The sequence below is a fragment of the Podarcis liolepis genome (assembly GCF_965112155.1).
Source record: "Podarcis liolepis genome assembly, chromosome: Z".
Lineage (NCBI taxonomy): Eukaryota > Metazoa > Chordata > Lepidosauria > Squamata > Lacertidae > Podarcis > Podarcis liolepis.
Genome location: NC_139570.1, coordinates 11,074,737 through 11,089,588, shown reverse-complemented (window position 1 = coordinate 11,089,588; position 14,852 = coordinate 11,074,737). Strand labels below are relative to the sequence as shown.

Below are 14,852 nucleotides of genomic sequence, written 5' to 3'. Positions count from 1 at the left end.
TCTTCCTGTACTGTTTCGGACATGTGGTTTTTATATTTATGTACGTGTTTGCCTTGTACATTTAATTTACATATTTGAGACCTTAAATTCTTGTAACAATGCACAGGTATGATCCACTGTGAAATGATTCCTTGCTCCACAAACTAAACATAACATTAAATATATTTTACCTAAATGTCCCCACTGTGGGAATTAAGACTCTACAGAATTATGTGGAAAAGAGCCCGGTTGTTTGACCCTTTAATTAGTTCTATTTTTACTCCTATAAAAACTACAGAAGACACTCCCTGTTTAAAGTTTAAGTAACAAATAAGTTTTACTTAGTGCACTTGCAGGTTAAAACTCTGAGGCAAACAGCAGTGCAACACTTCAGCTGCTTTCACACAAAAGGCTGTTCATAACTGTCATAACTGTATCCACTGACATAACTTGCCTCAGATGTATGACATCACAGAGTTCTACTGCCCTTTGATTAGCATCTTGGATGCTTCCATCTCACCCCTCCCCTCCCCTCCCCTAATGCAAATACGATCTGTACTTCAGGCTGATAATTATAAAAAACGCCAGCCAGCAAGGAGGACGAAACTATCTACCAAGTCCAACTTCCCACTCGTCCTGCTCAGGATGATGCTATGTGCATTTATTATTTTATTATTATATTTTTTTAAATGTAGGTGAAAAGTGGAGGCGCACTTCACGCCGCTCCTGAACTGCAATAAAAAAAAAAGAAAGCATGGAGGCGTGGCGGGAACCGGGACCATCCCCTCAACCAATTTCTGTCCAGGAAATAAAGGGGGTGGGACACGCGCCTCCTCACCCTTTCCCCTGCAAAAAGGCAGAGAGGAGAGAGCGGTGAGACGGAGAGGTTGTTTCTCAAGGAGCTCCAGCTCCTCCGCTCGCGTGTGCGCGAGGCAACTCCGAAGCCAAGGAAGCCAGAGGGTTTGGGGCGCTGGGAAGGCGAGGCAAAAGAAGGTCCAAGACGCAGGAGGACGAAGAGTTCCTGCAAGCAGCAAGAACCAGGACCAGGGCAAGCGGCGTGGTTCGGGAGACCTGCCGACACACTTCGCCGGGGAGATGCAGCACTCCGAAGGCGGCAACCGCGCCTCTTCCCGCGAAGAAACATCACCAGAACCTGGAGCGCGGGACTCCCCAACCACCCCGCCTGGGCACGAGAAGGACTCGCGCCCCCAGCGCCGTCAGCGCCGCCGCCGCCGCCGCCGCCAGCAGCACCACCAGCAGCAGCAGCAGCAGCCGCCCGGCAACATGAGCACTTCCGGTAGGTCAGAGGGCAGGAGGAAAAGCGGGTGCCAGGTAGCGGGGGGGGAACGTTGGGGCGCGGGGCCTGGTCGTGGGCGAGCGGGTGAGTGAGAGAAATAGGGCCGGGCGTTCGGGACCGCCGCCCCCCCGCGCGGGCTCCGCACACCCAGAGCGCGAGTTCCCCTTGCCGAAGAGCCCCCTCAGCCGCCCCTTTCGGAGCTTCCGGGCGGGGTTGGTCTCCCAGCATGCCGAGCGGCCGGATGTACCGCCATGTTTTGGGCTCCCTGCCTCTTGTGCGTGTAGTATTGACAATAACAAGCGGCGCGGCGGCCTCCCTTGTTCGCTTCCCCCTCTCCCGGCCGCGAAGGAGGTGGCGGGGAAGCGAGAGGGAGCGGGAAAGGGAGCCCGGCTCCCCTCTCCGCCCCTCCTCAGGAGAGAGGTGGTCTCGGGGAAAGGAGCGAGGCAGAGAGTGGAGGGGGACCCTGGCCGCCTCCGGGAGCTGAGAAAGTGAGGGGACAGGCAGAGTCGCTGAGAGGTTCGCGGGAGTCCGGGGCAGGGTGGCCAGGCGGAGCTGCCCTTCCCCTCTCGGGGAGCCAGACGCCTTTTCTGAGAGATCGATCCGAGCGAGAAGGGGTGAAGGGAAGGCCGGCAAGGGCTTCCTTTCCTCCTGAGAGGGAAGAGAAGAGAAGCGAACCGGCTGGAAAGGAGGCACTTGTTCTGCCTGGAAGGACGAGGCAGAGATCTTCCACGACTTGCTCTGCGTACCTGTCCCACCAGAAGGATTTGATGCCCTTCAGCCTGCTCACCTCTGTGGTGTTCATGTTTCCCACAGGTTTCACTTCCCCCAGCCCCTCAGCAGCAGCAGCTCAGGAGGTCAGACCCGCCACTGATGGTAGTAGCAGCAGCAGCAGCAGTGGTGGAGGCGGCGGCGGCGCCTCGTCTTCTTCCAAGAAAAGAAAGCTAAATAGTAATAGCAGCAGCACTGATAGAGAAGAGGCTGAATCCATCACCTCCTGCTCCGCTGTTCTTCCCAGAAATAACTCTTCCACATCCTCTATTGCTACTACTACTGCCACCACCCCTGCCACCTCTGCCTCCTGTTCCTCCTCATCAGGAGTTGCCTCTTCCAACCATTACCTGCAGAAGAAGTTGCGCTTTGAGGACTCCTTGGATTTTTTTGGACTTGACGCGAAGATGGCTGAAGAGTCTTCCTCCTCCTCTTCCTCCTCGTCACCTGCTGCCTCTTCTCAGCAGCACCAGCAGCAGCAGTTCAAAAACAAAAGCCTCTTAATTTCCTCAGCTGTGGGACACCACGCAAATGGCCTGACCAAAGCTGCCTCTTCCACTGTCTCCAGTTTTGCCAACAGTAAACCTGGGTCAGCCAAGAAGTTAGTGATCAAGAACTTTAAAGGTAACATGGTTATTTCATTCCTTACCTCTGAAATGTGTATCTACATAAAGAGGGATGGCATGTACTTTGCAGAAATCTTTGGTGTGTGGGATCATATTCACCACTCTGCCACGGAATCCCTTGTTAGAGGAAACCAGACCACTTGCCAGGGATCCATTACAATTTTATCCCCAAGTGTAGTGCTTTGTTTTTTGTCAAACAAAAAAAAGCATCAGGTGTTCATTCATATAGCTGGTTTGGAAAAGATATGTTTTGTGGAGTTAACTCTCCCTGTAATTGGTGGTTGCAGAGGGGAGGGACAGGAATTTTTCATTCCTTCTCCAATGGCTCTAAAAATGAAACCAGTCCCCCTCAACATATCCCCAGCTCTTCACTATACATCCATGCTCCAGTTTCCCTTTTCTTGCTGCAGTTCTCGAGTTAAATGGAATGTGAAGCTTTTAAAAGTATGACAAAAAGATATAATATTGAAGACAGACTATTTTTAAGTTGCAGCTTAGAAAAACTTAGATTGATGTATATGCTTCTGTTTCTTAAACATGTTTGTGAAATTACAGCTCTTTTCCATAAGCATGTGTTTAGAGATTTTTAAACAAAGTTGTATGCTATTTCCTGCAGCTGCATGTGAGAATACCTGCTGTGAAGTACTAGTATGCAGTGCTGGTACAGAACAGGGCAGAGCATCCTTGACCTCTTAAAATCATACACTGGGAGTTTTCATTAGAATGAGGTAGCAGCTATTTCATCCTTTCCTTATTTCTCAGTCAGTTTAGGATAAAATTGTAAGGATACAATCATTTCCACAAACATAACGTGAATCCTGTACTGTTGTTTGCCATAGACATTCATCTTGGATGGTAGGGAAGGAAATGAGAGGATCCTATCATTTCTGGAATTTTGTATTTTCTCGAGGCATGTGTGTCTCCATAGTTAGAGAACCTGTCAAATATTCCCTGTAATGTTTGGTTGAGTCCCAAGTAAAAAGCTTAAAATTATTCTTGTAATCAGCATACATATATTTATTACATGGAGGAGGCTAGATGGAAAACGAGAGGAAGCCAAAGAATTTTGCCTGGACACTCAGGTTTTTAAAGCAGCATGTAATGTGGGTGTTAAATTAGGGTTGTAGCACTCCTTAGATAGAATGAGTTCTGTTTGGTTCTGGTTCTGAAAAGAAATTCCTATGCTCAGAATGTGCTCAGAGGCACCCTGCTCTTTAATTCTAACTGCACCTCTTTTGCACTTGTCGCTGGTTGGCAAATCTTGGGAGTCTAATAAAAATAGTAGATCAGAGCAGTGGGAAGATTGCCCATTCCTAACCAAAAGTCTCAAAGCTAGGTACTGTAACTTCAAATGGGGTAGTAATGTTAATTTGTTGCAGTAAAAAGACAAAAAAGCCATGGGGGACCTGATGTACCAACCTTAATTCTGCTGTTGTTAGTTTTTTTAAACTGTTTCTAATACTGTGTTACAACTGCTGCAACCCACCTTAGGGTGAATGGTGGATATAACATTCTCTAGTGAATTTTGATATCTGTATGCGTAAGGGGAGGGGGAGTTTATGGATATACACATACCAAGAACGATAAAGCAGGCTTTGATGTATTAATCTCTGGCTTTGAAGAGCTTCGTTATGTCTCTGAAAAAATACATTTTGTTTTTAAATATCTGTCTCAAAACATTTCTGCTTTCTAATCAAGTTAATTAACTGTTGCTTTTTTTAAAGGAAGTATCTTACTTCAGGAAATGATAGAGTATATTGGCTGTTTCTTACTTCTAAGTACCTTCCGTCACTCTACAAAAGAAAAACAATGCAGATGGTCCTTATTTTTGTAATTACAAAAAATATTTTTATAATTTTGGCCTCACCACCATACACATATTCCTGTTTGTCTACCCTTAACATGCAGGTCAAGCTGTTTTTTGTTAAACCGTGTTTGCCTTTCCCAGACACTTTCCACTCATTTCTTTGCTTCTGACTGGTAAATGTGAATATTGCATTTCCATTTTCTGACTCGTATATAAGACCAGTTCTCACTGAGCATCCATTTGACTCTTTTTATGCTTCTTTTGGGCAAATTCCTCACTGACAAATTAATGGTACCAAGCATGTATGTATTGTGAAGAATCTGTATTTCTTTTCCTTTCCTTGCTGTATATATACTACTCTTGCCACAATTGAAGCGTGTAGAAATGTCTGTAGATGAGGATAGGATACATCTTCAGCTGAAATGGTAGATCTAGAAAGGGAACATCATCTGCTAGCATATAAACTGTACTGCAGATCTGATGTTCAAGCCACACCACATGAGGAATATGCACAGTGCCTCAAGAGCTGCTTATTAGTAGCCCTGGCTACTAATCAGTTTGATCTTACATTATGTTGAAATGATGCTAAGTCAATAAGAACATTTGTATGGCTTGGTTTTCAAACTCCATACAAATGATATGCTTAAGGGGGCATTTTAAAATTGATCCATGAAACTGTGGCAGCACATGAGGAATGAATCTTATCCACTTCGTAAGTAGGATATAGTATTTAGAACGTGGTAAGATAAAAGCCAGTACCTTGAATCCTGCCTTGAAGACTTGCATATTGGAATACTTGTGTAATGTGCTCCTTGTGATATTTCTGTTTCATGAGGCAGGCTGTAGCATTGTCTGTATACTGCAGATACTGAAAAATAATCAAGAAAGCTTTGCACACAATACATTACAGAGGCTGATTTTTTTTAAACATAAATGCTTTTTAGTTCTGAATTAGGGGGGCGGGGATTGGCAATCCAAGGCAATCTAGTTTTGTACTGGTCAACTATTGCTTAATAGAACTGTCAGGTTCAGTAGCAAAGTCCCCATGATCTGCAATCCATTTGGTAAAGGTAAAGGAACCCCTGACCATTAGGTCCAGTTGTGGCCGACTGGGGTTGTGGTGCTCATCTCACTTTATTGGCCGAGGGAGCTGGCATACAGCTTCTGGGTCATGTGGCCAGCATGACTAAGCCGCTTCTGGCGAACCAGAGCAGAGCATTGAAACGCTGGAGTGGGTACCTATTTATCTGCTTGCACTTTGACGTGCTTTCAAACTGCTAGGAGCAGGGACCGAGCAACAGGAGCTCACCCCGTCGCAGGGATTCGAACCACCGACAAGTCCTAGGCTCTGTGGTTTAATCCACAGTGCCACCCGCATCCCGCAATCCATTTGACTCATCCCGAATTCAACCATTCTGATGGGTCAGTTTAGCAGAGATCTGTATTGTTCAGAGACGATGTCTAGTTTTCATTTGTTTACTTGCAAGTCACTATTGTGACCTGGCTACTGATGGGGCAGAAACTGGTACGTTGAGCATCTCCTAGAGGGATTATTTGTATGTAAGCATTAGTACAAATGCTTCCTTGATTATGAGTTTTGACAAAGAAGTAAATCTTGTGGGTCACTATTGATAGCTCACGAAATGGCCTTTGGTCTGCTCCAGAAAGGCTGTTCTTACGTTCTTAAATTATATATTTGCTGTAAAAGACACTAATTTTTAATATCTTGCAGATAAACCTAAACTGCCTGAAAATTACACAGATGAAACCTGGCAAAAACTGAAGGAAGCTGTAGAAGCTATTCAGAACAGTACTTCAATTAAGTACAACTTAGAAGAGCTCTATCAGGTAAGTGTCAAAACTTGTAGCGTTCAATAACATAGGTAAAGCCGTACTAGACTGTAAACATCCCTGAGGTTTTTAGCCCACTTTCTAGGGCCTCAAACTATCTGGGTTTGAAGTGTGGATAAGGACCCATAATCACTCAGTGAAGACCAGGTTGGACTGGTGGTACTTCAGAAAACTAACGAGAGCTCCTTCACAAATTCATCAAGCCAGATATACTTTTTCCATCAACACAGTAAAATATTCAGATGTTCATCTGAATGGCTTTTTTCTGGTACATTCACTATGGTTCAGGCATGGACCTGTCACTCTAGAATTTGTAGTGGCACTTTAACAAAACAGTGAAGAAAGACTGGCCACAATTTTAGGTGTCCTGCACTTCAGAGAGGGACAAACTACAGTTTGAAGTACATCTTCAGGAGTACTATGCTGGCATGACCAAAGATTCTCTGGATAGGTAGGATGATAAGCTTCACAGGGAAACAAAGGTTCTGCTTATTGCTGGGACGACAACTTCCATCCCAGTTTGTTTCTTGTTCCTAATGTGCTGACACAGACCTATTGTGAGGCCGAAACATCGCAGGCAGGGAGGCTTTTAACATGAAATTGAAGTAGAACTTCCCCAGTTTTTTGATATTATTTATTAGTAATATATGTATATATTATACATTGCACACTCGTTTAAAGTACAGTGGTACCCCGGGTTAAGTACTTAATTTGTTCCAGAGGTCCGTTCTTAACCTGAAACTGTTCTTAACCTGAAACACCACTTTAGCTAATGGGGCCTCCTGCTACCGCGCTGCCGGAGTTCGATTTCTGTTCTCATCCTGAACCAAAGTTCTTAACCTGAGGTAATATTTCTGGGTTAGCAGAGTCTGTAACCTGAAGCATATGTAACCTGAGGTACCACTGTATCAAGATGGTGTTTGGCACATATAATAGAACATAAAAAATACCATAAAACATTAAGAAGAATTGTTGGTGCTTGCAGAAATATGATGTCATCCACTGCTCTGCAGCACTCAAAATATTTTTAATGCTAGTGGGAATGTAAATTAGTGTACTACCATTAGTTTACTCTTCAAATGAGTAAAGTTAAAGTAATCTGAAAAAGCTAGAAAGGCAAGTTGTCATAAGTAGATCCAAGTTACAGTATTGCTAAAAATGGGGAACTTAAGTTGCTTACTGACTTTTTTATTGTGGTATTTACCTACTTCTAGAGAAGCAGGAAACAATGATGAAATGTTTCAAACTCCAGCCTCAAATACTTGAACACCTGGGATTTTGCTTGTTTTTATAGGAAGCACACTTAAGAAATAAAAAGACATAACTTCAGTAGTCCCTTTTACTACAAATGCTTGGTATATTCTTTTCTTTGTTGCCTTAAAAGTAACAGATTCCCTTACCTTAAAGAAGCAGCATTTACCGTATTTTTCACTCTATAGGACACACCTTGTTTTAGAGGTTGAGAACAAGAAACAAAATTATCCCCCTCTCTGCTCAGCACCCCTTCAGCGAAGCGGCAGGAGAAACGGAGCCCCTTCCATTTCTCCTCCCGCTTCACTGAAGGGGCGCTGCGCAGCTCTCCCTCTCTACTGCAGCCAGGAGAGTCTTACTCTCCCGGCTTCAGCATAAGGAACCCGAAGCCTCCGGAGCGCGGAGGGAGCGCTCCCTCTGTACTTTGGAGGCTTCGCGTTGCTATCGCTGAAGCCAACGAGCCTTCATTCGCTCCATAGGACGCACACACATTTTCCCTTAATTTTTGGAGGGGAAAAGTGTGTCCTATACAGTGAAAAATACGGTATATGCAGAGTTAAGCATTTGTATCATTTTCGTGTATATTTTATAGGATTACCTCATCTTCTTTATCACTTACCATCCCTTCTTCCCTATCTGTTCCTATATTATTTTGAAGCATGTTTTTTCTCTCTCACTTTAGTTTTGCCAGTTAACTGTTGAGTTTTCTGTAGAACCACAGTATTTCACAGACCCACTAAGCCTTTGCTTAAGACTTTATAATCTGATTATGTGTGCTTCTATGGAATTACTTTGCATCTTCACTGATTTTTGGAAAGATAAACTTTACTTTGGGTTTTGTGAATGTCAAAGGAAAGATTCTTAATCTGCATGCAGTTTGTATTCAGTTTGTTCAATACCTGTCTTTCAAAGGTCTTCTTAATGTAGAGTATTCTGCAGCTATTCCGGTTAATAACTGTGTAGGGTTTTGAATCTTTGAAACTACTATTTGGATATCACTTGTTAAGTGTACTTTTTATCTAGGGGGGGTGTTGAATTATTTCTTAAATTATCACTATTAAGAAGTGAACATTATTCCATAGGATAGTATAACCAAAAGACTGAACAAAAATAATGACCAAAACATTGGCTATTTGATGTTGCTATTTTAAAATGGGGGTGGGAAGGATCTTGTTAGAATGCTTCTTGTTGCATGGCTGTTTAGGACAAAAGTTCCTAACATTTAAAATATAAAAACAACACTCAGTTATTATTATTATTACTATTTTTTAATTAGTTTTTTACCCACAAAGTTCTCAAAGTGACTTACAAGATTAGATACAGCAGATAAAAGCAATAAAAGCCAGGAAATGTAAAACAATGTATAGTACAAAATACAGAAAATGCTAACACAGTAACATCATACGAATAAGTCCTATTGCTTGTGATACAAATCTGATACACATACATCTCCTGACATAACTTTCAAATGGAGTAAAGTCCAAATTTTACAGTTGCATAGTTGGAGTTGGAATGGCCTCGAGCAGGCAGCCCTTGCTTCTAAGAGCTGTTGTTCTAATTGGCTTGTGGGAATCTCTCTTGCCTCAGAAAACAAAGCTAGATTTAATTGGCTTAAGATACAAGAAGGTAGATTTTGGTTGAACATTTGGAGAATCATCTTAATGGTTGGAGAAATTCAACCATAGAACCAATTACAAGATAGGCTTTCCATTGTTGAAACCCTACAGGCACTGGCTGGGCAAGCCAGCATCTCCCGACAGGGCTGGGAGAGAATGCTGCCAGTCAGTGTAGTTGCTACTGTCCTGGATGGGCCAGTGATCTCACTATATACAAGACTGCTTCCTATGTTCCTCTGGATTTTCTACCTCAAGCAGGGAATGGGACTACGTGGTCTACGAAAACTGTGTCAACTCCTTGAATTCACATAGGTAGAATACTGTACTAGGTTGATTAACATATAGCTCATATTCCAAGCTTTGCGGCTAGTGGGAGAACCTTCAACATCTTGTCCTCTTGTCTGCTTGGGAGTCCCTTAAAAGAAATAGTAACTAGAAATTGAGTTGTAGGCATACCACGCAAATTGTCTTGTGGCTTATCTCCATGTTTCTCTTACCTCTTACTTTGAGGAGGGTGTCTTGCTACGTTATTGATAATGTTAATGCATTGTTCTTTCTGGCACACAGCAGTTACTGAGAATTAATTATCGAAGCATTCAATTGGCATTCTGCTTTATTATTTATTTATAGCATTTGTACCCTGCTCTTTAGCCAAAAAGGCCCCTAAAATGACTTACATAAAATCAAAACCAGTGTGGTGTGGTGGTTAAGAGCGGTAGACTCCTAATCTGGGGAACCGGGTTCGCGTCTCCGCTCCTCCACATGCAGCTGCTGGGTGACCTTGGGCCAGTCACACTTCCTTGAAGTCTCTCAGCCCCACTCACCTCACAGAGTGTTTGTTGTGGGGGAGGAAGGGAAAGGAGAATGTTAGCCGCTTTGAGACTCCTTAAAGGGAGTGAAAGGCGGGATATCAAATCCAAACTCTTCTCTTCTTCTTCTTCAAAACAAGACACTCTCTACCTACAGGTTGACAATCTGAGAAAACAACCAAACAAACCCCACAACACACAAGGGGAAAAGGATGGAAGAGGAAAATAAAAATAAAAACTCTGGCACCAATTTCTAGACTGTTTTTCCTATATACCTGTCGGCAGAGTTCAAAGGCAGATGGTGCCTGATGCTGGGCTTCCAGCAGAGCCGTTGGACTGACCCTGCTTCCTCTCCCATTGAGGCAGTCTGGTGGAATGGCTTCCCTCAGAAGACAATTGAGGGAGAGGAGGCTTGATGGGTCTAGTCAGTGTGTCACAGCAGAGCCTGTGTAATGAGCTCCGCTTCTTAGCTGTACATTAGGAAATAATGGTTATTTAGCAGAGTAATTGACTACTTCAGGAGGTAGCAGGTCTCCTTTTGCTGGAGTTGGGTGGTCATCTGTTACAGATGCAGGAATTTCATCTTGTATTGTAGATCCTCCACTGAACAGGGGCTTGGACTAGATAACCGCTCTTTCTTCCACATGCCATAGACGAGCCTTGTGGCTTACCAGTAGAACAACTTTCTGGAAGATAGTTAAAAGCTCATTTAAGGGTTATTTGGGGATAAACTTGCATGTTTTCAACCAGTACTTCTGACATCTTAGGGTAAGATATCCTATTACAGTGGTACCTTGGGTTAAGTACTTAATTCGTTCTGGAGATCCGTTCTTAACCTGAAACGGTTCTTAACCTGAAGCACCACTTTATCTAATGGGGCCTCCCGCCGTTGGAGCACAATTTCTGTTCTCATCTTAAAGCAAAGTTCTTAACCTGAAGCACTATTTGTGGGTTAGTGGAGTCTGTAACCTGAAGCGTATGTAACCCGAGGTACCACTGTATATATATGTACTGTGGAAATCTGTCAGCCTCCTAAGGTTAAGGCCTTAGGGGACCCCCCTCTGGTATGTGTTCAAAGTGATCTCTCAGCTAGCACCAGATATTTTTACAGCAAAGTAACTGTATTTTCTATTGACACTATTCATTTGCATCTATTTTTAACTTGTGTTAAAAATAGTAATATAAGTTGCTGGTGATATGAATACTTGATAAAACTTTTCTGCTAAAGAGCAGCTGCCTGGTAAATGTATCCAATTCCAAATGTGCATTTTAATGCACGATTATGTATGCCACAGCGTCAAAATATTTTTCTCCCACATTCCTCAAAAAGATTCTTACAACTATTGTTTTGATCAGCAATAAACCTCTTAGTGCACTACTTCCCCTGCTGGCAAAAATCCTTGTAAAGCAACACTAGGTTATTTAAGTCTCCCACTTCTTCAAACCCCCTTAGTAGAGCTTTGAGGTGAACTTATTCATACCAGTCCCCTTCTCTCAAATGTGCTAAATTTCAGATTAGTGAATAAATTTGGATCTCCTTTTCCAAGCTGCTCTCATAGGGTTGTTTCAAGGTTTGTCTTAATTTAGTCCATAATAATTTATTTAAACTTCTTCATCAGTAGACCTGGTGCTTTTGCAGAAGAAAGGAACAAGTGACATAAACAAAAGAAAGATTTCTGTCCTGAAGTCCTTACAATCACTAAGCTTTAACATGGGGAGGGCAAGAGGTTAGAATTAATATGAGCAAATACAACTTAGATGTACATGGACTTTGTTTTAGTTGATGAGGGTACTTAGCATTTATAGACAATGTTCACAGAGGTAGCTATATTACTGTTGCAGCAAAACAAAAGAATCTTGTAGACTCTTGAAGGCTTACAAATGTATTATGGTATAATATTTCTGGTCCACAAAAGATTATGCCACAATAAATTTGCTAGCCTTTAAGGCTAACAAAGGGATTATCTGATCCATAATCCCTGACCATTGGCCATGCTGATGTGGCTGGAGTCCAACATCTGGAGGGTCACATGTCCTTCATGTTTCAGCGTGTTTCAGGGCTTCTTGTAGTATTTACATAGTGAAGTTGAAGTGTTCATAAGTGCTTTGTGTTCTTATTTGATGAGTACTGTCTCCATATACCAGCAAACAACTGAAATGACATTTGAATAATTTTAAAATACAGCACCTATAAAATAAAACACAACAAATATATTCCTTGTGGTTTCAACAGCCAGTAAAACAGTAAATTCAAACAGGCTTCAATAGTAAAACCCAGCAGATATTTGTTGCATGGAAGCATAACCATATTTACTTTGAAGTAAATTCTGTTGCGGAAAATGCAGTTTAAGTAAAGGTAAAGGGACCCCTGACCATTAGGTCCAATCGTGACTGTCTCTGGGGTTGCGGCGCTCATCTCATTTTACTGGCCGAGGGAGCCAGCGTACAGCTTCTGGGTGATGTGGCCAGCATGACTAAACCATTTCTGGCGAACCAGAGCAGGGCACGGAAACGCCGTTTACCTTCCCACCGGAGCAGTACCTATTTATCTACTTGCACTTTGATGTGCTTTTGAACTGTTAGGTTGGCAGGAGCAGGGACCGGGCAACAGGAGCTCACCCCATCGCGGGGATTCGAACCACCGACCTTCTCATCGGCAAGTCCTAGGCTCTGTGGTTTAACCCATAGTGCCACCCGCGTCCCTCAAAATGCAGTTTACTTACTAGTAAATGTTCTTAAAATTGCAGCGTTGGTTTTAGAGTAGCATACAAATAATTTTATGTTTGAACTATAATTGTGAATCTTTGCTAAGCAAAATTAAGGCTATGCAGTCTTCATCACTGGGTCCTGTTTGGGCTGCATGTCCTTTAAGTGTCAGAGTTCTCTGTCTAAAATGTTGCTCATTTGCTAGTCTGGTATTCCATTGTTTTCTTCCATTTTCTTCTTCATGATGTTACTGTAGTTATATTAAATGAGCTCAGTCAGCTGAAAGGCACTCTGCCCAGGGGAGCATGAATGCAACTGCAGTGCATTCTGGCATGTATTTTTGTTCTGCGAACTAACAGCAAAATTGAGAGCCAGATCTTTGGAGTCCCATTTTAAATGAGTAGTGTTTGTGCAGAAAGTATCCAAAGACTGCAAATGACTTGAGACCTGTGAGCAGACTTCCATTCACATACTGGGGATTTCCCACGCTCATTGTAGTTCTTGGCATCTCCTGAAAAGCCACTCTTGTGGGTTAGTCATATTCATTTAATTGGGTCTAATCAAAGTAGGTCTAGTTTTGAATACCACCCTTAACTTTGATCTCTAATTGTCTTGTGATGCCCCCACATCAGATAGGTATGTTTTTTAAAACTCGCTGGGAAGAATCATTTTGACTTGTGGTTTTCTGAGAGCTGGCATGTACAGAAAAAGTTACGAATTGTAGATGGAGTCCTGCAAGTGTTGGTGGAGTTTTTTTTCATGTGTCCTCCTTTTCCTTTTTTTAGGCTGTTGAAAATCTCTGCTCATATAAGATTTCTGCAAATTTGTACAAGCAGTTAAGACAGATTTGTGAAGACCATATCAAAGCACAGATCCATCAGTTCAGAGAATATCCTTTTTGTGTAGTAAGTCTGTTTGCGGACTTCATTTTTATAATGCCTGAAATCCAGATACATACACACACCTGTGTTCTTCTGTGTTTCCCTCTGAGCATCTTCCCTGTCAAACTTCAGGGTGGATATTTACATCCTTGGAGTCTTAAAAATCAGTTTAGTATCTAGGATAGAGTCTTTTGAAACAATAAGTACTGGGAAGTAGGTGAGATTTGGTGCTCATATCCTCTGAGGCTGTGTGTATGCTTATGATATTGCTAGATCACAATGCTTTGAATATGGGTATTATCAAATGTGGACACCTAACTTGAAAGATAAAGTAAGTTCTTTCATAATTTTAAAGCTTATTGAGTTCAATGGAATTGTGTCATCACAAGTGTTTGATTAACATAGTAGCCCATTAAATTAGAATGGTGGTCTCTTGGCCTTTAGCTGATTTTAAATAAACATATTTTTCATGATCACATCCTAGCCTAAAACAAAGGCTTTAAAATAGGGCTGGCAGTTTCTTTTGTTTCTATTGAGTTTTCCAGCAATGACGCAGAAGAACAATGTCATCAGGCATTGGTGTTGTCCCAGTTGTTGTGTTAAATTTCTTAACTCCTTCATCATGGATTCATTGGACAGTGTTCTTTTTCTCAAGAAAATAGACAAATGTTGGCAAGACCACTGCAGACAAATGGTAAGACTTGTTTTCCTTCCAAATAATACTTTTGTGAACTTGGATCCCAGATGGTTTCCCCCCACGAACACCTGCAGCTTCCTGAAAACTGCCTTGCGAGTTGGAACAGGAACCATCTAGAGTAGCTTTCCAGGGGTCACAGATAGATGTGGAGGCAGGGGAGATCATTAGCTGTGCAGAGAGAAGTGCTTTCTGCTCACAGATATTTAGACAAATACAACTTTTTGTTTTATACCAATATAAGGAAATGATGCAAGCAATTATATACTTAGGACCTATTTTTGTTGTATTGCTTTTGTGTCCTGACATCTAGGCATTCAGTTCGCAACTCTTGGCGACAGTTTCTGTCACTTCGAATCTGGTACATTATGCTTCATAATTTTTAGGGGTCCCTTAGGAAGGTAACCCTTTTTGCAAAGCGCCTCAGTAATTTTAAAAGGGCAGCGCCATAAAACCTGCTTAAAGAAGTATTTCATCAGAATATTATATGAAGAATTAGATTAAAATGTGCCCTCACTTCAGTCTCTGGAGGGAATGAAGTTTCCCCAGGTGACAGGAAGTGCAGCG

At 42.4% G+C, this 14,852-nt stretch overlaps 1 protein-coding gene across 3 annotated transcripts in view; it reads left to right on the top strand.

Moving 5' to 3' along the window:
• Window positions 1-784: 784 nt before the first annotated feature.
• Window positions 785-14,852, top strand: part of CUL4B (cullin 4B) — a 34,740-nt gene continuing 20,672 nt past the window's right edge. For 2 of the 3 annotated variants that reach the window (XM_083486327.1, XM_083486326.1), the window contains exons 1-4: window positions 1,512-2,668; window positions 6,210-6,325; window positions 13,496-13,599; window positions 14,216-14,285. In XM_083486327.1, coding sequence (XP_083342453.1) covers window positions 2,044-2,668; window positions 6,210-6,325; window positions 13,496-13,599; window positions 14,216-14,285 — 915 coding nt within the window. In that variant the 5' untranslated portion in view covers window positions 1,512-2,043. Of the gene's footprint in view, window positions 1,277-1,511; window positions 2,669-6,209; window positions 6,326-13,495; window positions 13,600-14,215; window positions 14,286-14,852 lie in introns of those variants that run through there. The other variant, XM_083486328.1, reaches the window with a different exon arrangement.